The 26,407-nt window shown below is 38.3% G+C and overlaps 1 protein-coding gene across 1 annotated transcript in view; it reads right to left on the minus strand.

Moving 5' to 3' along the window:
• Window positions 1-4,478: 4,478 nt before the first annotated feature.
• Window positions 4,479-26,407, minus strand: part of LOC115231473 (proton myo-inositol cotransporter) — a 34,504-nt gene continuing 12,575 nt past the window's right edge. Inside the window, exons 2-9 of the mRNA XM_029801490.2 lie at window positions 24,730-24,886; window positions 22,120-22,319; window positions 17,434-17,548; window positions 14,352-14,515; window positions 13,327-13,435; window positions 11,422-11,660; window positions 9,550-9,702; window positions 4,479-6,142 (exon numbers count right to left, since the gene is read on the minus strand). Coding sequence (XP_029657350.1) covers window positions 5,973-6,142; window positions 9,550-9,702; window positions 11,422-11,660; window positions 13,327-13,435; window positions 14,352-14,515; window positions 17,434-17,548; window positions 22,120-22,319; window positions 24,730-24,886 — 1,307 coding nt within the window. The 3' untranslated portion in view covers window positions 4,479-5,972. The remainder of the gene's footprint in view (window positions 6,143-9,549; window positions 9,703-11,421; window positions 11,661-13,326; window positions 13,436-14,351; window positions 14,516-17,433; window positions 17,549-22,119; window positions 22,320-24,729; window positions 24,887-26,407) is intronic.

Below are 26,407 nucleotides of genomic sequence, written 5' to 3' on the forward strand. Positions count from 1 at the left end.
TCCATGACTCCTTTTCATTTGATGCCAAGGACACATTTTCCAATGGCTATTGTGAATCTATATCACTATTAGGTAAGGCACAGCAGATAACCACAGGCCTTCCTTGATATTTCAGGCTTCAGGCTGATGTACCTCTGAAACTCCTCTCTTACAGGTCCTAACTCCAAAGATCAATTTTACCCGTATGCTCTTCTTTGTGCTGTTACTTCTACAATCTTTTGAAATGTTCACTTTTATGCAGATAAAACTACCTTCGCATTCTTACTGCCTCCTTAATGTCTTGCACTAAAGTGACATCCACATTCAACTTAGACATCACACATCAAACCAGCACTGACTCTTATCAAAAGAGACCATGAAAATATCCCCCAATCTTGTTGTACCAATCTTGTTCCCTTCAACAGTACAAAAGCACTATCGCTAATCATATCAAGAAAATAACTTAGTGTCCCACCTCTTAAAGCAGAAACAATACCCCAACTTCCTACGCAACCGCTGAGCCTGGATGCGCATTCATCCATCCGTCGATGCTCTCGGTGTCGGGGGTTGACCTGCTTTCTCTTCTGCGGGTCTTACGAATAGCAAAGGACCATGTTTCAGACTTCTCCCATCTTGTGAGCTCTGGGACAAAGACCATTCGCTCAACAGCAACAGCAGAAACAACAAATGCCATGTATAAGTCTTAAAGTCACTACAAACGCATGTGTGAATGTTATAAGCAACTGATGTTACAGAAACAGCTTGAAATAATATTCAGGTTGCCCTCATTATGATTTTGATGACATCCTGTTTCAGTACCAATTGTACATCATCTCACACACACACACTCACACCATTGTTTCCTAACATTAGCACATATTAGCAAGGGTTGTACAATCCAAATAAATTGACCCACGTATCAATATTTCTTCTAATTTGTTTGATATGCACAAAAATCTTATGTTGTTCTCAATTTTTTCTCCTATGACGAAAGGACATGTGCACTGGAACCTTGTATAAATGTAACTTGAAATAAGTATATTTAACAATTCCTTCGTTATTTTTGGCAACAAACCTTTTGTATGCACGTAATTTTCTTGTGCAGTGGCTGCAAAACCCGTGTCCATATATGTGCTTAGGGAACACGTGGGTTGCAATCTATGGTCTTCTGTGAGCATTCGTGGGACCCATCTTGCACACACCTTCCAATATTGCAATTTTTCACTCAGAACTCTATGAACGGTGCTTCAGGAAACCTCAGGAACCAAAATGCAGAGATCATCCAGAGTGATCCACCGATTTTCCCACAGGATTTGCTCAACCTTTTATATATAATACAGCTCAGCTGGAAGAATGCCCAGTACTTGATGGGTTCTTTATTTTATCAACCCTAGAAGGATAAAATGCAGCGTCAGCTCTGATAGTATGTGAACTCAGAAGCTTAAAAAGAACACAACAGAATCCACAGGACATTTTGTTTGATGCCCGGCATTAACTGTCACTCTACTGCCAATAGGATCTCCATTGGTTAAAACTCATAATGTGGATTCACTCATATGTGTGCAGGCCAGGACAAGGGTTTTTTGCAGAAAACTTGCAGTTGCCTGTTCATGCAAATCTCTCCTCTCCATCAAAGAAAAGGTTATTGGGCCACTAAAGCTTGGCACCACTCTCATCAAGAGATTGCTGTCAGAATGCAATGATCCAGAACAGATACCTATTTCTTTACTACCCACAAGGGGCTAAAGACAGAGAGGACAAACAAGGACAGACAAACGAATTAAATCAATTATATCAACCTCCAATGCGTAACTGGTACTTATTTAATCAACCCAGAAAGGATGAAAGGCAAAGTCGACCTCAGCGGAATTTGAACTCAGAACGTAGTGGCAGACGAAATACCTATTTCTTTACTACCCACAAGGAGCTAAACATAGAGGGGACAAACAAGGACAGACAAACGAATTAAGTCAATTATATCGACCCCCAGTGCGTAACTGGTACTTATTTAATCAACCCCGAAAGGATGAAAAGCAAAGTTGACCTCCGCGGAATTCGAACTCAGAACATAGTGGCAGACGAAATAGCTATTTCTTTACTACCCACAAGGGGCTAAACAAGGACAGACAAACGAATTAAGTCGATTATATCGATCCCAGTGGTACTTATTTAATTTACCCCGAAAGAATGAAAGGCAAAGTCGACCTCAGCTGAATTTGAACTCAGAACGTAGCAGCAGGCAAAATACCACAAGACATCTTGCTTGACCCATGTAATAGTTTTGTTAATCCTCCACTCCGGATTGCTACATTTTCACCAACTCCATAAAAACAAAAGGCAAAGTTGACCTTAGAAGGATCTGAACTCAGAGTTTAGAGAACCAGAACAATAATGTAGGCATTCCAACACTATTTTGACCCTACCAACCTACCACATAGAATCAATCGATACATAAAATTTAAATTTTAAATAAAACCGTAAATCTATATTTACAAATGCTTATAAAACCAAAATACAGCACCCACAATCTTCAGAAACACTTATTCACACTCAGAATTATCAAAGCATGGGATAAACTACCCATGTCAGTTGTTAGCAGTCAGACACAATCCTTCAAGAATTCTATGCTTCTTGAAATTTGCCAACACCACCCCTAATGTACCTATGTACCCTTTTTGCATTATGGCTCTTTTATTGCACATTTTTTGGTCTCTGTTTTATTCTGTGCATGTACTTTCACTGCTGTCTTCCATTACTTAACATGTGGCTGCTTTCTGTCCCCTCTTTTAACCCTTTCATTACCAACCCAGCTGAAACCGGCTCTGGCTCTGTAGTACAAATTTTGAATTAAAATCTTCCATCAAACCTTTGCCACAATTAATGTTCCTAATACTAGCTGAATGATAACTAAGTTATTTTACTAAATCCTTTGTTAGATTTTAAATTAATTGAAAGAAACACGGAGCATCTCAAAATAAATACAGTAATGAAAGGGTTAATCTTTTCTGATGAGTTGTGCATTTCGGCATTGTATAAAACAAGCTCATTATAATAAAAATAAGAGCACTCAGAGAGCGCAAACCTTCACCAAAGCAACACCAATGTCCTCTCAACAATTAACCAGAGATGATTTTTGAAATGTGAATATCTGAAATAAACTCAATTGCTCTCACAAATGAGAATACTAAAAATTAACCCAACCACTCACAAAAATTAAGTAAAAAAAAAACAGGAAAAATAATCCAGAATCCTTGTTTGGTACCAGATCAATCCCAAAATTTAATCCGTTCGTGCCAGTCATGAAGCCAAACATCTCTGAAAGTTTCATCTGAATCCATTCAGTGGTTTTTGAGATATCTTGTCCACGGACAAACAAACAGATACAACTGGAAACAAAACCTCCGCCTTTGTTAAGGTGGAGGTAAATATAAATAAAAAGTTCTTTTTGTTTTATTTAATTAATTTAATAACAATAATTATATAAAAAGAACAAAGTAACCCCCACCCCCCAAAAAAGGTTGTAAGTTACATTATAAATCAATATTGTTGTACCAAAATAGGTTTCTTGTAGAAGAAGAATTCTGTTGTTCTTTGCCAAAAATAGATTTGGTCATAAAAGTCATATTCAGTTTGGGATGCCAAATACAGAAACACTGGAGTTTTGATGAGAAAAAGATTACGGTGATAAAGAATCTTCAAGAAATAAAATACCATTTTTCAGAATATTTTTCTTTCTTTTTCATTTTGTTGGTTCATAGTTTTAGAAACAAATCTTGGAATCCTATTATAGACGTTCTAGACAAAATTACTGGCTTGAGAAAATTATTCATCTAATTTAATACACATGATTTATAAGTCTCTGTTTGTCTCTATTCTTAGATATGACAAATGAGAATAAAATGAGTAATTTTTGCTAAACTTGAAATTTTACTCACATATGCAGATAAGTAGTACGTACATTTGTATGTATGTATGTACTTACAAACATAACATACTTATAATTATTGTCATAATCGCCATTGTTTTAAATACATTTTTTTTCATGCTGGCAAAAGTTGGATAAATTTTCTGAGGTAATGTTTACAGTTGGATACTTTTTCTCATCAGCAGCCCTTTTAATCAACCAAGTTATGTTTACACACACACACACTCTCTCTCTCTCTCTTTATTCTTTTACTCTTTTACTTGTTTCAGTCATTTGACTGCGGCCATGCTGGAGCACCACCTTTAGTCGAGCAAATCGACCCCGGGACTTATTCTTTGTAAGCCCAGTACTTATTCTATCGGTCTCTTTTGCCGAACTGCTAAGTGACGGAGACGTAAACACACCAGCATCGGTTGTCAAGCAATGCTAGAGGGACAAACACAGACACACAAACATATATACACACATACATATATATATATATATATATATATATATATATATATATATATATATATATATATATACATATATACGACGGGCTTCTTTCAGTTTCCGTCTACCAAATCCACTCACAAGGCTTTGGTCGGCCCGAGGCTATAGCAGAAGACACTTGCCCAAGATGCCATGCAGTGAGACTGAACCTGGAACCATGTGGTTGGTTAGCAAGCTACTTACCACACAGCCACTCCTGCACCTGCATCCTCTTTCCTTCACACATAATCTTACACAACACAATACCTACATAAATACACATGCACACACACATATACGCACACACACACTTTCTCAGTATTTCTAAATTTAGTTGAGTTATCTAAAAAGAAACTATTGAAATATCAAAAATAAAAGTTCCTTGCAAGAAAATTCCATCTCAATACCTTTGAAAATTAAGACAGAGAGACAAAACTATTGAAAAGGTTGCAAGACGCAATGAAAATTTTAGGAAAATAAAAATAAGAGAAAACTGGAAACTTTACCAGTGAGTGTGTTAAATAATAAGGCACAAAAAGAAAATGACTCCCCCAGACACAACAGAATATGCTTCAACACACGAACTCATATAAAGAATCTTGCAAACCAAATCCAAAACCGAAATAAGACAGAAGAGAGATTTTAATAAAGATGCCTGAGAAATTAACATACAGAGTTAAACTTTCCCAACCATATTTTCTCCTTTCTCATTTTTCAAAAACAGACTCAAGAGAGCTCCTTCAGGATTAGTAAACCAGCAAGAAAATGCAGCCAAATCTTTCTCTCGGATCACACTCGAATTATCTTGTACACACTCTGTCTGAAAATAGGATGGATAGTCATGGCCAGATTACCTTTGATCGTATATATCTGCTCAAGTAGAGCCAAACTGAAGTAAAGCAAAAATAACAGTGGTTTCACACATAAATATAGCTGGGTATCTAACCCATCCCTCAAAGCAAACCCACTTGACATGTTCATATTTTCTCCACCCATTATCACTTACAATGTCATCTTACTCCAGATCTTACCCTACATGTGCCCTTTGATCCTTCCTTCTGCTCAGTTGCAACCCACTGGAATTCACTCACACACATACACATACACATTTTTTCCTGCAAGCAATCTATAGATATTCAAACTAAACATCAGCCACATGAATCTTGTCAATCCACATGAACCTTCAAATTTACCACATGTTTTAACTCACTTATACAAAAACAAGACCACATTCATCACACACACACACGCATACATGATGCTACAGAATTTAAACAATGAATTTCTTGGAACATTTCCCGAATCCTTTTCTGAGCATATTACCAATAAAATACACTGTCCGTTTATATCAGTTGATTTTTTAAATAATCAATAATTTTAAGTGCTCAAGTAAAAAAAATGCAAAAGTTTTCCTTAAGCTGGTGTCTGGGACATAACTTTAAAAAAAAACGGTTCTTATTTAAAATTGTAAAAGTTTTAAATTTTAATATGAACCCTTTAATATAGATGTCTTGTGTAATTGAACAAGAGGTAATTCCAGGTAGCTTGGTATCAAAAGGACTAAATGCTCAACTCTATTGTTGGTGAAGAGACATTATTTTTCATTATCAATATCTTTGTAATTCTTTTTTTTACCACAGGAACAAATGGGAGAATTAAATAAAGATTCCACTTCTTCTAAAGGCAATCCTTTAGTTTCTGGTAGACTTGTGAAGACGAAAATTATTCCCATACCAGTTATAAATGCAAACAGCCAATAAGTACCTGGAAAAGAAATAACAAATTTATTTTTCATATTGTTACAGTGTCGTGAATGTGTAAAGGGGAAGCTTGGTCAATTAAATCGATTGTGAAGGGACAAACAATAAGATGTTACCCTGATAGGATTTGAACTGAGAACACAGACAAACGAAATTAAACACTGACAGCTGTGTAGTCTGGTGCTCCACTTCTTTTGTCTCTCTACGACCTTCTTAAATATAATTAGTATTGACTTTTTGAAGAAGCACAAAATGGCAGATCTAATTAATGGTGAAAAGGAAAACATTGTTTGATAGTTGTGCATTATCAGTTAGAAAATAAGAACAGGTTTACTCTAGCTATTTAATGGATGTGAATAACGGAAACGAAATGTGATTGTACGGTTGGCTATAATACACAAAAACGATGTGTGAAGCAATTGTTGATTGTAACTATTGATGAGAATGGGTGTGTGTTCGTATTGACATACTTGTTTTAACTGTGTATCATAGTTTTATATCTAAAAACGTCTGTCAGCTATCAAGCAAAGTCAACCAGATGAGGGTGTAACAGACTAAAACAAGTACACAGTTGTCCTTTGCTTGTAAACAATATCAGACTTTATTCCTTTATTCTAAGTATGAAAATTAACTCACAGAAGATTATTCTTAATTTCTTGAAATTATCTCCCCTTTTCTTTGAGAGTTACAAACATTTGCTGCTAGGTTTTTGTTTTCTTTCTCTAACCAAATGCACTACATCATTCTTTAACTTATTCATCACTACATCGTTCCTTAACTTATCAACATTCATTGCATTGGTCTACTTGAATGATGTCCCTTAGCACATTTTTTCAAAATTTCACAAATGTAAATCAAGAAGTATCTTGAGCTCCCTCAAGACAAAATGGAACGCCTGTTTTACTAACACAAATCACCTTGTGGACGGACGGACGGATGGACGTACATACGTACGTACGTACATACATGCATGCATACATACATACATACATACATACATACAAACATACATATACTGGGTCATCCCATTGGAAGGGGGTGTGCTTTTTGCTCGTAATTATATATACTGTGATCTGGGTATGGATTATCTGATTTTACTGCTTATCTTATGCCAAAGCACCCACCAGTTTTTTCCCTTCTTACATGCCATATATATATTGTGGATACAAATAGGACTGGAAGTTCTGTGCTCAAACTGCCAACAGCTAAACTGCAACCCATTGTCTGCCACACAGTTCAGTGGGTTGCTATTTGTTGCTAAATGAGATTTAGTGATTTATTTGACTTTAATTTGTCTAGCATTTTACTATATTCAGTCAGAAGTCAACAAGAATGAGAAACTGAAATTTCTTCTACTGATAGGCATTAGGAAGGGCATCCAGCTGTAGAAACTCTGCCAGATCAAGATTGGAGCCTGGTGCAGCCATCTGGTTTGCCAGTCCTCAGTCAAATCATCCAACCCATGCTAGCATGGAAGGCAGACATTAAACGATGATGATGATGATGATACAATTCTTCTTAGTTTCTTTAGTGTCTCATAAAGGCATCACATTTTCAACCAATTCAATATGTATTCCTTTATTGCCCACAGAGGGCTAAACATAGTGGGGACAAACAAGGACAGACAAAGGGATTAAGTCGATTATATCGACCCCAGTGCATAACTGGTACTTAATTTATCCACCCTGAAAGGATGAAAAGCAAAGTCGACCTCGGTGGAATTTGAACTCAGAACGTAACGGCAGACAAAATATGGCTACGCATTTCGCCTGTCATGCTAACGTTTCTGCCAGCTCGCCGCCTAACCAATTCAATATTGTCTGTTGATATCCCAGGCCATTACAGTAATTCTACTTTTTACTTATTTACGTTAAATGACTCATATATATTTAGTTAGGCATGTGTTGCTTCATTGTTCATGGAATAACAACTCTGTGGCTTTTGAATATTATGCAATGGTCATGACTTAACTCATCGCTACTATTCTAGAAACTCCCAATAGCAATAGCATTTTTGGGTCATCCTTGTTCATTGGAGCCCAGGGTTATAGCAGAAGACACTTGCCCATAATACCTTAGAGTGGGAATGAACCTGAAACCACACAACCATGCCTGTGTCAGTTAATAAAACAAATTACTAAAGAACTTTTACCTTGCACTTACTACTAGTTTATCAGTCAAATGTATTCATTTTTCTCTTATTTGCCTTTCTGCAACTGTGGTTCTAGCTATATTCTTTCTCTGTAAATAAAGGGGCATGCCCAAAATGCTGACCGTTTCGCTCCTCACAACAGATCAATTCAATGTGTTACAAATTTCTATGGTTTAACATCTGTCAATGTAAAACACCAACACTTATTTCAGGTTCTGAATTCAAATCTTACCTTATTTTTTAAGATTTGATATCATGGAAGGGGTTTTACCCATGACTTTTGTAAACCTAACATTAATGACTGCAGGAAAAACATAGAGAGAGAGAGAGAGAGAGAGAGAGAGAGAGAGAGAGAGAGAGAATTCCTGAGGGATGATACTCTAAGAAGAAGGAATTGAGCTTGTAGTTAGTACAGGTTTGGAAATAGGAAGTGGAAAGAATAGTCACAACTAGCACTATGACCCGGCAACGCCGGGTCATAGTGCTAGTGCATGCATATATAGCTGCGTGCGTGCACACATACACGCGAGTACTGTCCAAATCTCCAACCATTCACATACAGCTAGATGGCATTCAATTGGTGTATCAAGTTTCAGGCATTTTGATTGGGTTTTGGATAGAAAATTCACAAAAAAGTCACTTCCATTGATTTTTTAATGGCTTTGTGGGGTGACTGGGGAAATGTAAAGATGTGCACGACCACCCTTGGATGGTTTTGAATGACCATAGAAAGTGCGAGCCCTCTAACTGAAAAATTGTGGATTTGTATAAAGGATACACACACACAGACAGACATTTTGCCGTTTATATATAGAGAGATATGAATCATGAAATGAAAAAAACAAGGCAGGTTGTCATGGGTTGGAAGCAGCCTGGGCCCAACAGATACACGGAGCAGAAGCCATTGTAGTAGTGGTAGAAAAAGTAGAAGAGGAGACAAGCATATCTGTAAGTCAGAGGTTGGATTGTGCTGGTGAGAAACTCCATACACATTCATGGGTGGTCTTTTTTCTTTTTACTTCAGTCTAAGATATTCGTATGTGAAATGGCAGCACTGTCTCAGATGTGGGGGCAGCATTACATTGTCTCACTAGAGCTAAAAACTCTCTGCCGTCTTGTGAGTACCACCACAGAGACAAAATATTACATGCTCAGTAAAAATCATTATTCAAAAGTATCACAAATTTTGGAATAAACATTAAAAAGAAAGGAAATTCTTCCTTTTATTATTTTAATAAAAGAAAAATTTCAAATACAAACCATATTTTGTGATGGTATCAGTCAATGTTAAAAACGTCATTGATACTAATAAGTTACAAATCCAGTTGACTGAGGTGGCCATAGAGTTGCATGTACCTCTCGCCCATTGCGGATAGATCTCAGAATTGATAGTCCAGGGAAGGGGTCCCATACCTGAAGAAAACGGAAAGAATAAAATGTACAACCACAATGTTATTTGTTGGAAAATATATTCAGAGGAGGTTTAACGATAACAAAATACATTTATATTAACTCTCTCTCTCTCTCTCTCTATATATATATATATATATATATATATCATCATCATCATCATCATCATCGTTTAGCGTCCGTTTTCCATGCTAGCATGGGTTGGACGGTTCTACTGGGGTCTGTGAAGCCAGAAGGCTTCATCAGGCCCAGTCAAATCTGGCAGTGTTTCTACGGCTGGATGCCCTTCCTAACGCCAACCACTCCGTGAGTAATCAAAATAAGCAACAAGGATATCCAAGGTAGAGTAGTACAATTGTTTCATGCTACTTCATTTTATTAAACCTTGTAAGTATTACATCAGTTTTAAAATGTCGAGCAATCTTCAGCCACATTTAGAATTTTCCAATTAAACGGACAATGCACATTCTTATCCCTATTTCATTTGCCACCATTACAAAGACGGTAGATATATAGACACAGAGGTTGATTTCCTCATTAAAAACATGATGGTAGTATGTTCATTCCCCGTCTGTGTAAGAATGTGCTCCAGATCCAAATGTATGGAAGGTTCCGAATTAGGTGAAGAATAAGCAAGAACACAGATGGGTTGAGGTTCCCTACAGCTGTTTTGGATGCATTCTTTAGTGATGAATAAAAGAGTCTCCAAGTCATAACCTGGTTTGTAACATCATCTTTCACTATGTTCTATTTTGCGAGAAATTCTAAATGTTAAATTTTCTCTCTATTCACTTGAAGAAAACGGTTTTGTCATGCATGATGTAATGCCTTTGCTCATCAATAATGGACACATCTGAAATAGTTGCAGTGAACCTCAGCCCATCTGTATTCTAGTTTATTCTTCACCTAATTCAGAACCTTCCTATTGTTTGTATATATATATATATATAAATATCTGTAAATATAAAACCATCCGAATTTCTGAGTACCTCATTTCTTCTAATATAAAATACCTGTACATCATCTCCAAACCTTCTAATATATATATATACACATATATATACGACAGGCTTCTTTCAGTTCCCATCTACCAAATCTGCTTTGAATGGCCCAAGGCTATAGAAGACACTTGCCCAAGGTGCCACACAGTGGGACTGAGCCCAGGACCAAATGGTTGAGAAGCTAACTTCTTACCACACATGCCTGCACCTATAGCATATATATATATATATGAGTACAGATGGCTTAATAGAGTAAATGACAAACACCTGAGAATTCAGAAGTTCTTGTCTTCTCATTGGCACAGTTTCTTCTCCTCCTCCCCTCTATATGTAGAGAACCCTCAATGTAAGGGGGATAATAATGACATAAATCGTTATAATATTTGGCAAAGACGATATCGTTCAACCCCCAACTCTGGCTTGACAGAACAGATCTACGATCAAAGGTATTCCAGCCATAATCATCCCATATTTTTAGTGGGGTATCATTTATTACCCCATATTTCTGATGGTGCTTATTAGGATTGAAGTATCCAGTGTGTCCTCTAGCATTCCATGATAGTTGGCTGCTATTTTTAGCAGGTCACCAACCACACAGAGACTCCCCTGTTGGCTTAGATGACCATACTAATGTGTGCTGGTGAGTATGGTAGTACAAGAACAGAGAGAAGAGTGTGAATGTTAAAACAATATGGAAGAACAATGATAGGTGTAACATTACCTGGAGAAAATGACATCAGGTATAAGACAAGTCCAAGAATGGCTGACCAAGAATAATCTGAAGGACAGAAGTCAAGTGCAAATATTTCATGATTGGCAGTAGAATTGGTTTCTGTGGAACAGATATCTGAATCATCAGAGGAATTTCCTTTTGGCAAGCAGTAACCAAATTTCACTGTTTGTCCATTATCAGTGTATGCAAATCCACAGTCGTCATCCACAATACATGTATCACAAGTGCTGGATGTGAGGAAAGAAAAAAAAAAAGAGAAAAAAATGATTACATTTAGTATCGTAAATCCTCGAGTATAATCCGCATTTTTTCCCCAAAATTTAAAGGTCAAAATCCCTAGTGCGTACTATATATGAGGTTAAATTTAAATTATTTTCTAAGCAATGTCCGAGTCTCTATTTGCTGTCCGGCAATGTTTATTCAGACGCATTTTGTGATGTCGGGCATGAAAATACCTTAAGCTAAGCCTGAAAGCAATGAAGTCCTAAAATAATCATCCATAACTTGCAGTAAGCAACATTTATTAAACGTTATTACTGTTATTTCTTTATTTTCTGCAAACAAAATGCACAAAAAAGCTACACGTTTGCATTATGTTATATATACAATAATAATAAAGGATGTTACCGTATATATTTTTACAAACCAAGGACGTTATATAGACCTCCTTGAGTCAAGTTAGAGAAGGGGTGCATATTATACACGCGGTTTAGGTTTTTCAGAGGTACAGCTCCCTTAAAAATCCCCTGCGTATTATACTCAAGGGTGGACTATACTCGAGGATTTACGGTATATGTTTTCGGAGACATTTTCCCATTTTTATAAAATCAACCTGGGTGAAAATAAGAGGGAAACTAGTTTCTGTGAAAAAAGGTGTTGAACTATCTCATCTTATAGAATGAGGAAAAGGAACTGTTTTATATCTGAAGATCCAATCAAATTAAGTGAAATCTAAGGTGAGGTCATGGTTTGATTGCTGATTTCAGCAAACAAAAGATTGTACTCTTGTTGAATTATTGGTTTGTCAGAATAGCTTTAACTGAAGAGACACACAACAAGGTCAAAACACAACTGTGTCTCAAAGTCTCCTTTTGCCAGTGAATTACATGTTTTGAACACAAATCATCTAAAGTGGGGGGGGGGGGTTCTAATGGCAAACAGCAACAGCAATCAGCCTATTCACATTTGAATCTGCTATGATGTAATTTAATAAATAGATACATAATGGAAAAATGCAATTATAAGTAATTATAAGTTTGAAAAAGAAATAAAAATGTAAACTGAACTTTTAACAATCTTTTAAGAATTTAAGAACATTAGAAATAATTTATTTTCTAAATTTTTTAAAAGGTTTCTCAGAGAAGAAATAACAGTGCTCCAAGCCATTCTGCAAGATCTCTAAGATTAGTGGGAAGAGTTATCAAAAGACTGGCGACCTGGATCGAATTCTTGTGACAGCGTGAACTTGGATAAGATTACCCAAGAATCAGGTTTAGGTATTAAACCAGTCGATGGATCAGACAATGTAACCACCAAAAATATACTTGTTTTTGCAAAGGCCACACTTAAGGGATTTGGAAGCTGCAAATTCCCCATCCCTATAAGCATTTTACTGTGTTGCTATATAAGACACAAAATTTTGTTTGCTTTAATTATTTTTATCTCTAGAAAAATTGGATACACCAAAAAATTATTATTAGAAATTACTTATAGAAAATGTCTATTTTTTGACAAAAGATTGGATTATCATATACAGTTCTTGGTTTTAGAAATTATAAACCATAATATTCCAAACAATAGATTACCAGTAAATGCATGATTGAAAACAAAAATTAAATTAATGGAAAAATTGACTGAAAAATTGAGAAACTTGAAAATGGTTTTTTTTTTTACCTGTAGCTGCAGTGGTCATTCTCTAAATTTGTTTGATTCAAGTTCTTTGGTGAATTTATGGCAGACAACTGGAAACCTATTGCTAATATTGTAAGACTGAAGAAAACACCTGAAGCAAAGAAAAGAAACAAAACCATTATATAAGAACAATGAATAATGGAAGACATGCAGAACTCTAAGAGAAAAGTATTGGTACTAAAAGGGACTCTAACAAGGACTTAAAAATTCTAGAATGGCAAGCTGGCAGAAACATTAGCACGCCGGGCGAAATGCCTAGCAGTATTTCGTCTGTCACTACGTTCTGAGTTCAAATTCTGCCGAGGTCGACTTTGCTTTTCATCCTTTCGGGGTCGATAAATTAAGTACCAGTTACGCACTGGGGTCGATGTAATCGACTTAATCTGTTTGTCTGTCCTTGTTTGTCCTTACTGGGTCTAGCCCCTTGTGGGTAGTAAAGAAACAGGTATTTCGTCTGCCGTTACGTTCTGAGTTCAAATTCCGCCGAGGTCGACTTTGCTTTTCATCCTTTCGAGGATGATTAAATAAGTACCAGTTACGCACTGGGATCGATATAATCGACTTAATCCGTTTGTCTGTCCTTGTTTGTCCCCTCTATGTTTAGCCCCTTGTGGACAGTAAAGAAATAATAATGGTCTAGTGTTATAGAGCCAGCATTTCCTACGTATTAAAGAAACAGTTTAGTTGTTTCTTCACTTTTAACTCTTTCGATAACTACCTGCCTGATTCCACCCTCAATCTACAATACAAAGTTATCTGAACAAATTTTTCATTCTCTTCCAAATTAATTGAAGTGAAAGCAGTGAGTATTAACAGAAATTTAGTAAAGAAATGGTTAAGAAAAAATAACATTATTTTTTTTTCATTGCAATTATGTTACCTATGTTGAATGAGTTTTGTCATGAGACAGTTCAACAAGATTATTTCCGTGTGGAATTTTAATGAAAATGATTGGCAATATTAACATAGAATTTTGTAAAATTAAAAAATGGAGAAACTTTTTTCACCTGTCAAGCTACCGATCGCCAGTTTTCGTCGACCAAATCTCTCAATCAGCCAAAGTCCACTGAAGCCAGCCAGAAAGTTGACAGCTGCAGTTAGAGAAGCATACCAAATTGCCTTAGATTCCTCTCGGACACCTGCCATTTTTATTATCGAAGCACTGTAATACCTGTGGCAAAAGATAATGATAACTTGTCATTCATTTGTTGGCTACAGGTGTGAATGGTTTGGGCAACTAACATCAAACACAGTAAAGTTTTGTCCCAAAGTGAGAATCTTCAGAAACTAATGACAATCACCTGAAGTTGTTGATATTCCCTTTGCATAGCAGCTCGGCAGGTGTCTTCTATTACAAGCCTGGATTGACCAAATCCTTGTGAGTATATTTGGGAGGTAAAAACTGAAAGGTATGTGCATGCGTGTGTGTGAGTGTGTGTGTGTAAGTGTGGTGGGGTATGTATGTATGTAAAGGGCAAAGACCTTCCTTGGTCATGATTGACCATGGTATTGCACCTAGGAAGTTCCCTTCCAAAACACAAGTTCTAACCACTGAGCCATGTGCCTGTATGTATTGGGTTGTCCGGAAAGTTTGTGCCAATTTATAGTAGCTTACCTTTCGACTTACCCTCCCAAGAACCTCAATTCTGGGAAGAAAGTATTTTCAAGTTAAAGGAAAGATGGAGATGCATTGTGCAACAAAATGGTTCATATTTGGTTGATTAAAAATGTAATGGCAAGTATTTATTGACCTTTTTCTTTCCTTTAAAAATTGGCACGAACTTTTCGGACAACCCAATATGTATGTGTGTGTGTGTGTGTGTGTATATGTATGTGTGCGTATGTATGTATGTATGTATGTATGTATGTATGTACATACGTACATATGTATGTATATGCATGTGTCTGTGCCTCCTGATCCTGACACTGCATGAATAAACTGTAAATTAGGGTCACCATAATGCAAGCACAGTCATCTGTTTCCAGTCTATGAAAACATTTTCAGTCATTAGAAAATATGACCTTACATGGAGACAAGCGAAGGCTGCCAGCAAAGATGTGTAGCCATAGGAAAAATCTGCCTCAACAAATTCTAACCAACCCATGCAAGTATGGAAAAGTGCATGGTAGCATGGTAGAACAACGATGATGATAACCAAATGGCCCTCAACAGACTTTTTAATCGCAGAGAAAGTTTTAACATTTCAGTCAGTAATTTACTGCCACACATGCATACCCTAAATTCAGCACTGACAACTCTATACATATAAAGCTGAAGTTGTCTGTGTATGGCAGGTTTGGTAGCCTTTAACTAATACTATCTCCTCCGAGACCCTGCTGCGCAAGTTGACCAAAATTGAAAGTATGATAGAAGAAGGCTTACTCTTCCTTCCGTAGAAGATAAAATTCAAATTGGACCATTGTTAACGCCAAAAATTATTTACATCAAAAAGGTGCTTTATTTCTATGAAAATCCCTATTTTTTACGATTTTTTGACTGCTGTGTCCCCATTTTTCGGTGTATTTCAACCAGAAAAATGTTCACTTAAAGAGAATAACAAGCTGCATAATGCAAAATTTTTACTTTTTACTTGTTAACGCGACATCAAAGTCTGCCGTTTTAAGCGCAACTAAAAAAACAAACCCGAGCAACACCGGGCTATACTGCTAGTACATAATTAAAAAAACAATGTCTTACATAAACACATCAAACTATTCTTTTACTGGTTTTAAGCCATTGGCCTGTGGTCAAGCTGTGGCACAACTTTCAAGGGTTTTAGTGAATATTGACTTCAGTATTATAGCCAATATATTGAACTCAGTATTCTAGCTCTTCATTTTATGTATGCTATTTACACACAGACACTTATACACATTTATATATACATGTCAGTGACCCGTAAAAGGTACCTGTGCCAGTTATAGATAAATGGCACCCTGTATACTGTGTAGAGTGGTAGCGTTAGGATGGCATCGAGCTGTAGATACCAAGCCAAAGTATACTGGAGCCCGGTGCAGCTCTCCAGCTTACCAGTTCCGGTCAAACCGTTTAAACCATACCAGCAAGGAAAACGGACGCTAAGTGTTGATGATGATGATGATGATGGTGATAATGCCGTCAACACTTATTTTTACAGAGTTACCGCCCGTTCAAAACATAAAGGGAGGTAACTTCCTTTGTTTCGCTGCCTTACACCAAGACATATTGTTATCCGTGTACATCAATGTTTCTAAGAAAATTTTTTTATGTATGGATTCCCTATATTCCCATTTTACTCAAAGGAACCCTCCTAGCCATTCAAAGTTTTAAAAAAATCATATTATATTTTTATAACTAAATATTATTAAGAATAATAATAAAAATAATATAATAATGAAATTATTGTATACAGTGCTCAGGTGCACCACAACTTGTCAAACGTGCATATAAAGCATATGCAGTAATGTACAAATGTCTGGGAAGCAAACAGTGTATGAGTCAGATAGATGCTTGCGTGTGTATGGAGGGGAGAAAATCAGGTGTAGTGTTGGTGAATCTCAGGAAGCATGGAAGTTTTGAAGGATCCAGTGCTCCGACAACTAACAACTGATGCCGGCAGTTTGTTCCATGCTTCAGTAACTCTTAGCGTTATTCGTGTATATCAATGTTTCTCAGACATTTTTTTATGTATGGATCCCCTATATTCCCATTTTACTCCTAGCCATTCAACGTTTAAAAAAAAATCATATTATATTTTTATAACTAAATATTATTAAGAATGAATAAAAAAAATTGTTAAAATATTTTGTGTATTGTAAAAGTATTAATCATTTTATTGCAAATAAACTTCAACAACAAAATCTTATATGGACCTACAAGAGCCAAATGGACCCTGGTCGAAAACTACTCATATACATAAACATGTAGATATATAATGGGCGTCAACACAGTTTCCACTTACAAGGCATTAATCGACCTACAATATATAGGTGATAGCTTTGCCCCTACCTCTATAACCATGTGATTGCAAAGCAAAAGCCCTAGCTTGGTTAGCCATACCTGCACCGATACACATTAGGGAAGATATTGAAGAAACAAGTGACACTTACATGACAGTATTAATACCACATAACTGTTGAAAGAGCTGTAAACCGCAGCCAACTACTAAGGCACGACGTACTGTTTTGCTTTGAAAGATTCTCTTCAAATTATAGATGAGACTACCTGAAAAATATAGAGGAGATTTTGTTAAGTCATTGATAATAGAATCAATATGGTAAACATCAACAGCAATCAGCATCATAATCAACAACAGCAGCATTGTTAAAACATCTACTTTTCCATGCTTGTATGAAATGGATAGAATTTACTAAGGCAGATTTTCTACTGTGTAGTCTGGCCAATAGTATGGACTGGTCATTTCTCGCTGAGGACATGCGTAAGCTCGCGAGAAATGAAGCTAGTATGCTCTGTTGGATGTGTAATGTCAGTGTTCATAGTCGACAGAGTGTAAGTACCTTGAGAGAAAAGTTGGACCTAAGAGGAATCAGATGTTGTGTGCAAGAGAGACGATTGCGCTGGTATGGTCATGTGGTGAGAATGGATGAAGATAGGTGTGTGAAAAAGTGCCACACCCTGGCAGTTGAGGGGACCTGTGGAAGAGGTAGACCCAGGAAAACCTGGGTCGAGGTGGTGAAGCACGGCCTTCGAACTCTAGGTCTCACCAAGGAAATGACCAGAGACCGAGACCTATGGAAGTATGCTGTGCGTGAGAAGACCGGCAAGACCAGTGAGAACAATCAAGATCAAATCATATATCAGAAAGCAGGGGTTAAGTGACCCATCTGTTCGTGTCCGCTGTCAGCCTCGTCTGGCACCCGTGCCGGTGATACGTAAAAGCACCATTCGCTCGTGGCTGTTTGCCAGCTCTGCCTGGCCCCGTGTCGGTGGCACGTAAAAGCACCATCCGTTCGTGTTCGTTGGCAGCCTCGCCTGGCCCCGTGCCGGTGACACGTAAAAGCACCGTCCGTTCATGGCCGTTTGCCAGCTCTGTCTGGCCCCGTGTCGGTGGCATGTAAAAGCACCATCCGTTTGTGTCCGTTGCCAGCCTCGGCTGGCCCCCGTGCCGGTGACACGTAAAAGCACCGTCCGCTCGTGGCCGTTTGCCAGCTCTGTCTGGCAACCGTGTCGGTGGAACGTAAAAGCACCATCCGTTCGCGTCCGTTGCCAGCCTTGGCTGGCCCCCGTGCCGGTGACACGTAAAAGCACTGTCCATTCGTGGCCAGTTGCCAGCTCTGTCTGGCCCCGTGTCGGTGGCACGTAAAAGCACCATCCGTTCGTGTCCGTTGCCAGCATCGCCTGGCCCCGTGCCGGTGACACGTAAAAGCACCATCCGTTCGTGGCCGTTTGCCAGCTCTGTCTGGCACCTGTGCAGGTGGCACGTAAAAAACACCCACTACACTCGTGGAGTGGTTGGCGTTAGGAAGGGCATCCAGCCGTAGAAACACTGCCAGATCTGACTGGGCCTGACGAAGCCTTCCAGCTTCACAGACCCCAGTTGATCCGTCCAACCCATGCTAGCATGGAAAGCGGACGCTAAACGATGATGATGATGATGATGGAAGGAAACTCAATCTTTAATCTGTTGTTTTACATTCAGCAGTTATATCTTAACCTTTTTGTTGCCATATTTCTGCTCTTTGTTTCAGTCTTACTAGCTGCATCGCCAAACTGATGGAATCCTGAAACTTCTGGAAGTCTCACAGCCTCATCCAGCCGTCACAATTTGGATTTATTCCTAACTCCAGCTGCTGTAATCAACTCATTGAGTTTCTTGAGGACGTTACCCAAATCACTGATCGCGGATCCTGGGTGGATGTTGTTTACCTGGACTTTGCTAAGGCTTTTAACTCTGTGCCACACAAAAGACTTATGGTGAAGCTTTCTGCGTTGGGTGTAAGAGACGAACTCTATAACTGGTTGAAGTCCTTTATTTTCAGCCGAAAAGAGGTTGTCACAGTTCTAGGACAGCACTCTTCGCCCTATGAGATGACATCTGGTGTACCACAGGGATCTGTTCTTGGCCCCCTTTTATTTATTGCATATGTTAATGACATAGATGCCAACTTAAAGAATTCCACAGTGCTGAAATATGCAGTTGACATCAAGCTGTACCTCGAAATAAAGAGGTCAAATCCTGTACACTATAGATCCCTATTGCAAGCAGACCTGGACACAATGCAGCAGTGGATCATGGACTGGCAACTCAAGCTGGCTGTGGACAAATGTACCACCATGCATTTGGGGAGGAGAAACCCAGCGTCCACCTACTCCCTCCACAACACTAGTCTCAAAAAGTCTTCATGTGAACGTGACCTGGGTGTTATTGTTGACTGATTTGTGTTGGACAAAACACATCGCTAAAATTGTCAAGAAGGCTGAGGGTGTCTTGGCATCACTCACCAAGTCCTTTGTGAGCCGCTCTCCGGCTATCTATCTGCGGCTTTATATAGCTATGGTAAGACCTCACCTGGAATTTGCATCACCGGTATGGAACCCCTATCTTGCCCAGGATATCAATCGTCTGGAAGCCATTCAGCGACGTGCAACCAAAAGAATACCCTCCATCAGGCATTTGCCATATCCTGAACACCTTACTTCCCTGGGCATGGACACATTGAAACTCCGACGTCTGGCAGCTGACTTGGCAGACACCCATAAAATTATTAACCATCTTACAAACAATAACTCTGAGCATCTTTTCAAACTCCACCTGTCTAACACTCGTGGACATGTTTACAAAGCCAGAAAACAGCACAGCTCCCATGACTTCAGGAAACATTTTTTCACGCTGAGAGTTGCTGAAGCCTGGAACAAACTGCCAGCATCAGTTCTTAGTTGTCGGAGCACTGGATCCTTCAAAACTTCCATGCTTTCTGAGATTCGCCAACACTACACCTGATTTTCTCCCCTCCATACACACGCAAGCATCTATCTGACTCATACACTGTTCGCTTTCCAGACATTTGTACATTACTGCATATGCTTTATATGCACTTTTGACAAGTTGTGGGGCACCTGAGCTCTGTATACAATAATTTCATTATTATTATTAATTTTGAAATTAATTGAAGAATTTAACAAAATAACTTTGTCAATATCAAGCTGGTATTTGCAACATAAATTAGCAGGAAATGTAAATGGCAAGTTTTAATTCAGACCACTTTAACCCTTTTGTTTCCATATTTCTGCTGAAATACACTGCCTTTTTTTTTACAATCAATTTTGGAAAAAAAAAAAGGCAAAGAACTCGTGAAATAACTTTGCCTTCATTAAGTTAGTGTTAGGAACATAAATTAGCACAAAACTTTGATGAAATGTTTTAATTTAGATTATTTTAAAACAGGAAGTTTTTAAATTATATAGGTCATTTTTGCCAAACTAATAAGTTATGGAAACATAAACAAACCAACATTGGTTGTCAAGCAGTATTAAGATGATTGTAAACAAAGACCTTGCATCAAAGAACCAAGGTTGGTCTCAAGTAGGGTGACATGAAAATGGCTCCTCAATTAAAGGAAGAATTTGAAAGGTTGTACTTAGAGTATCAGGTGGACTTAACCAGTAAAAGAGTAATCAAATAAAATTAGAATTTCTTTCATATGGCGTAGGAGTGGCTGTGTGGTAAGTAGCTTGCATACGAACCACATGGTTGTGGGTTCAGTCCCACTGCGTGGCACCTTGGCCAAGTGTCTTTTACTATAGCCTCGGGCCGACCAAAGCCTTGTGAGTGGATTTGGTAGATGGAAACTGAAAGAAACCTGTTGTATATATGCATATATATGTATATATGTATGCGTGTGTATATGTTTGTCCCTCCAACATCGCTTGGTGTGTTTACATCCCCGTAACTTAGCGGTTCAGCAAAAGAGACCAATAGAATAAGTACTAGGCTTACAGAGAATAAGTCCTGGGGTCAATTTGCTCAACTAAAGGCGGTGCTCCAGCATGGCCGCAGTCAAATGACTGAAACAAGTAAAAGAGTAAAAGAGAGTAAAGAGTATGGGAGGAGTCCATATATTTTGGTGGGTGGGACACAATTTATTCTACCCCCCAATATACAACTGGTATATATTTAATCCCCCAAAGGGAAGAAAAACCGAAACTGACCACAGGAGAATTTATTCTTAGAAAGTAAAGAACCACATGTGACTTTGGTTATTGTGCCATTTGTAACTTTACAAATTTTGGCATCCATTATCTTATAATCAAATATAATAACTTTTTTTTTTCTTTTATCTGTTTCAGTCATTAAAGTGTGGCCATGCTGGGGCACTGCCTTGAAGAACTTTTGGTTGAGTGAAATGATCCCGGTATTTATTTGTTTTTTGTTGTTTTTTTTTAAGACTGGTACTTATTATATCAGTTGTTTTTGCCAAACCACTAAGTTATGAGAACACAAACAAACCAACTTTGGTTGTCAAGCAGTAGTTAAGTACAATAGGTACAAGCAGACACATACACACACACACACACACACACACACCACACACACACACACACACACACATATATGATGGGCTTCTTTCTACTAAATTCACTCACAAGGATTTGGTTGGCCCAAGGCTATAATAAAAACACTTGCCGACAGTACCATGCAGTAGGACTGAACCCAGAACCATGTGGTTGGGAAGCAAGCTTCTTTCCACACAGCTGCATCTGCAAACTTTGTTATCCATTATCTTAAAATAAAAAAAATAAAATAAAATGATAAAGTAAGAACTCGTTATAACTACCATGCACTGGATTACTTTCGACGCTTTCTTTAATATTGGTAAATTCCTCGTGAATGTCGTCTGTGGCACGAATATTTTTCAAGACTTTTGATGCTTCTTCGTGACGTCCTTTCGAAATGAGCCATCTTGGACTTTCTGGCAGAAAAATAAATCCTATCATTTGAATTACTGCAGGAATTCCGGCAAGCCCCAGCATATATCTGAAAATCAAAGAATCGAAATTAAATGAAATATTTAAATAGTTGAAGTAAATGAATAAAAAATGGTTTGAAACAGAATTTTGCAACTTTGAGAATCAACAAAAAAATTATTAATCAAGAATTAAGATTATTGTAATCACTATTCTTCATTGCTCGCTCTAGTTGTGGTGGTGGTGGTCATATATAGAGTGCAGTAACCTTGGTATGGTCTTGCGAGCAGAGACAGAAGATAAATAGAGGTTATAAATATGGAATAAACATGCAGACACATACACACATGCATATTATACATACATAGAGAGAGTGGGGGGGGTTGCTTAGGTGGGTGGATGGGTGGACGGACAAACAGACAGACAGACAGACTGACTGACTGACCGACTGATGGCAAGCAGGCAGGTAGGCGGGCGGCTGGACGGACGGACAGACAGACAGACAGACAGACAGACACATAGATGGATGGATGGATGGATGGATAGACGGACGGACAGACAGACAGACAGACAGACAGACATATGGATGGATGGATGGATGGACGGACGGACGGACGGACGGACGGACAGACAGACAGACAGATAGATAGATAGTGGGCTTTCTGCAATATCACCTGGACTCTATCACAAGGTATATAAATGTAATTTCATATTTAGAAAGGGCTTCCCTTAGATAGAGATTGAGTGCCCCTTCAAACATGGTGTATGAATGCATTGTTAATATGGACAACACTCCATGTTCTTCTATCCTCACTCACTTCTACTCACCTTCTACGTTGAAGGTACCGGTCATCTCCCCTATTTTATCCTCCCATCTTCTCTTCTATAATGTGTGCAACCATGTGAGTAGCCATGCAACTGAAGGCTCGTGGCTTAGTGGTCAGGGTATTTGGTTCACAATCATAAGGTCATGAGGCAGTGAGCTGGCAGAAACGTTAGAATGCCGGGCGAAATGCGTCTGCCATTACGTTCTGAGTTCAAATTCCGCCGAGGTCGACTTTGCCTTTCATCCTTTTGGGGTCGATAAATTAAGGACCAGTTACACACTGGGGTCGATGTAATCTACTTAATCTGTTTGTCTGTCCTTGTTTGTCCTCTCTGTGTTTAGCCCCTTGTGGGCAATAAAGAAATAAGGTCATGAGTTCAATACCAAACAGAACATTATGTCCTTGAGCAAGACACTTTATTTAACATTGCTCCAGTCCACTCAGCTAGCAAAAATGAGTTGTAGCTGTGGCTCAAATGACCAGATTCTAAGTCACACTGAATCTCCCTGAGAACTGCATAAGGGTATTTGTGTCTGGGAAGTGCTCAAACACTTTCATGTTAATTTTACAAGCAGGCTGTCCCCTTGACTGGATCAACTGGAGCCCTCATCATCGTAACCAATTCAGTGCCGGTTATTAAAGCCATGTAGTTCTTCTACAGCAAGAAACCTCTTCTGTTCTGGCCATTTCACTCATACACTAACCTCTTCATCTAGCATAAAGATGATTCTTTCTCTGCAGTAATCCCACTCAATCGAAAGGAATCTTATATTTGTAAGCTGCACGATGACCTCACAAGTGCTAGTGCCCCCACCCCTCACCCCAGTACTCTCTTGTAAAGTGTTTGGCATTAGGAAGCACATCCAACCATAGAGACCATGCCAAAGCAGACATACATTGAGGCAGGATGCACTCCTCACATCCATCAGATCCTATCAGACCTCCAACACAAACCATCAAGGAAGATAGATGTTAAAAGACGATGATGATGATGATGATGATGATGATAGTGGTGGTGATTATGGCAAAATGCTTTCTGGTATTTCGTCTGCCGCTGCGTTCTGAGTCCAAATTCTGCCGAGGTCGACTTTGCCTTTCATCCTTTCGGGGTCGATAAATAAAGTACCAGTTACGCACTGGAGTCGATATAATCGACTTAATCCGTGTGTCTGTCCCTGTTTGTCTCCTCTGTGTTTAGCCCCTTGTGGGTGGTAAAGAAAGAGATGATGATGATGATGATGATGATGATGATGATGATGATGATAGTGGTGGTGATGATGATGGTGATGATGGTGGTGAAATAAGCTAAGAAAAATAACTCAGAATGTCCAGTGGCATAGATACAAGTAATACAGACGAATAAAAGTATATCAAATACCATACAAAATAAATTCTTGATTTATGGAAATTAGCACTGATGCTGGTGCCACATAAAAAGCGCCGAGTACATTCTGTGGAGCGTTTGGCACTAGGAAGGGCATCCAGACAAAGAAGCACTGCCCTTTTCATTCTGAGCTATTAAAAAAAGCATAAACAAAGGAATATGGAATGATGATGATGATGATGATGATGATGATGATGGTAGTAGTAGTGGTAGTGGTAGTAGCAGAAGTAAGTAAGTAGGTAAGTAAACATGAAAACACTAGGACCTACCTCCAGCCCTCTGGGACACAGCTAAAAAGTCCATCCATTACACTAGCCACAAACTGGCCACCGGTGATGAAAAAGTTGTTCAGTGTTACCAGCTGACCCCGTATAGATACTGGTGCACATTCTGCTATATATATGGGCACAGTGGTAGAGGCCAATCCTGTAAAAGATATAGATTTGAATTATTTTTTTTTTCAATCTGTAGGCATAGTTATATGTATATATTTGCGTACATAAATATATATCCGAGTATGTATACGTATGGTTGTCTATATGAGTGTGTGCCTATGTTGTGTGTGAATGTATTTATACAAACGTGTATGCATATTTGTGTATATATCTGTATATATATATATATATATATATATATATATATATATATATATATATATATACATATATATATATATATTTCACTTGGGCATTGCGAGATTCATAACCTGCTGTAGAACTCAATATAAGTATGTTTCAGAATGAAGTGCTAGATGAGTATAGAGCAGTAATAAGAAAAAGAGAGGACACAGGAAAAACAATAATTTTACCTGTCATCTATTTTACTTATGTATATACAAGGGGTGCTGAAAACTTCCTGGCTTTAAGGGTTTGTCATCTTGTCTGTTGTTAACACAACGCTTCGGCTGATATACCCGCCAGCCTTCATCAGGTGTCTTGGGGGAAATTTCGAGCCTGGGTTCTCATTCCTAAGGCATTTTTCAATGTTGTTATTATTATTATTATTGAGTGAGAGAGAAGTGCATGCCATCAAAGTGACACTGGGGTATAATATACGAAGCCCAGTATACCCATCATGACTACCCATCTGATAAGGGTACACCATGCATATGCACCACAACCATGTGTGCGACATGGTGATGTCATATCAAGATAAACAGCACATGACCTTGCAGGTGGGGCCCAGTTAGAATTTTCTTCTGGTCGAGTAACCCATCCTGCTCAAAAGGTCCCTGAATAAGGGTTGTTTAAAGATGTTCAACGAAACACCCATGTTTCCAGAGGTGAATTATTCAAACCCCAAAGAATCCCTCTCAACACATGCCTATGTTGCTCCCCCACTACTTCTGCTCATGGTCAGAGATGCACATATCGTCAGCCACTAAGGGACATGGTCAACTGGTTAAGGTCAAACAACTGACAAGCAAATCTGTGGTATTGAGCAGAATATTTGCTGTAGCCCATCTTTAATACCAAGACAAAACAATGTACATGATAACACTTCCAATCAGTTAAGATCAGAAGCCATGAGAGCCACTGCCTGGTACTGCATCAGGGCATTATTATGATTATTATTATTATTATTATTATTATTATTATTATTATTCAGGTCACTGCCTGGAATCGAACTCGGAATCCTGGGGTTAGTAGCCCGCGCTCTTTACCACTACACCAGGATTCCGAGTTCGATTCCAGGCAGTGACCTGAACAACAACAACAACAACAACATCGACAAATACCTTAGGAATGAGAACCCAGGTTCGAAATTTCCCCAAGACACCTGATGAAGACTGGAGGGTATACTAGCCGAAACGTTGTGTTAACAACAAACAAGATGAAGACAAATATCCGTCAAATGTAAATAATGTTGTCCCAATCACTCAGGAAAAGATTATGGCTTTAAATATGGAAGTTTTACCCCATTTCCCTTAATCTCCTGACCTTGTTC

This window comes from Octopus sinensis, unplaced genomic scaffold, assembly GCF_006345805.1.
Source record: "Octopus sinensis unplaced genomic scaffold, ASM634580v1 Contig18616, whole genome shotgun sequence".
In the NCBI taxonomy this organism is placed as follows: domain Eukaryota; kingdom Metazoa; phylum Mollusca; class Cephalopoda; order Octopoda; family Octopodidae; genus Octopus; species Octopus sinensis.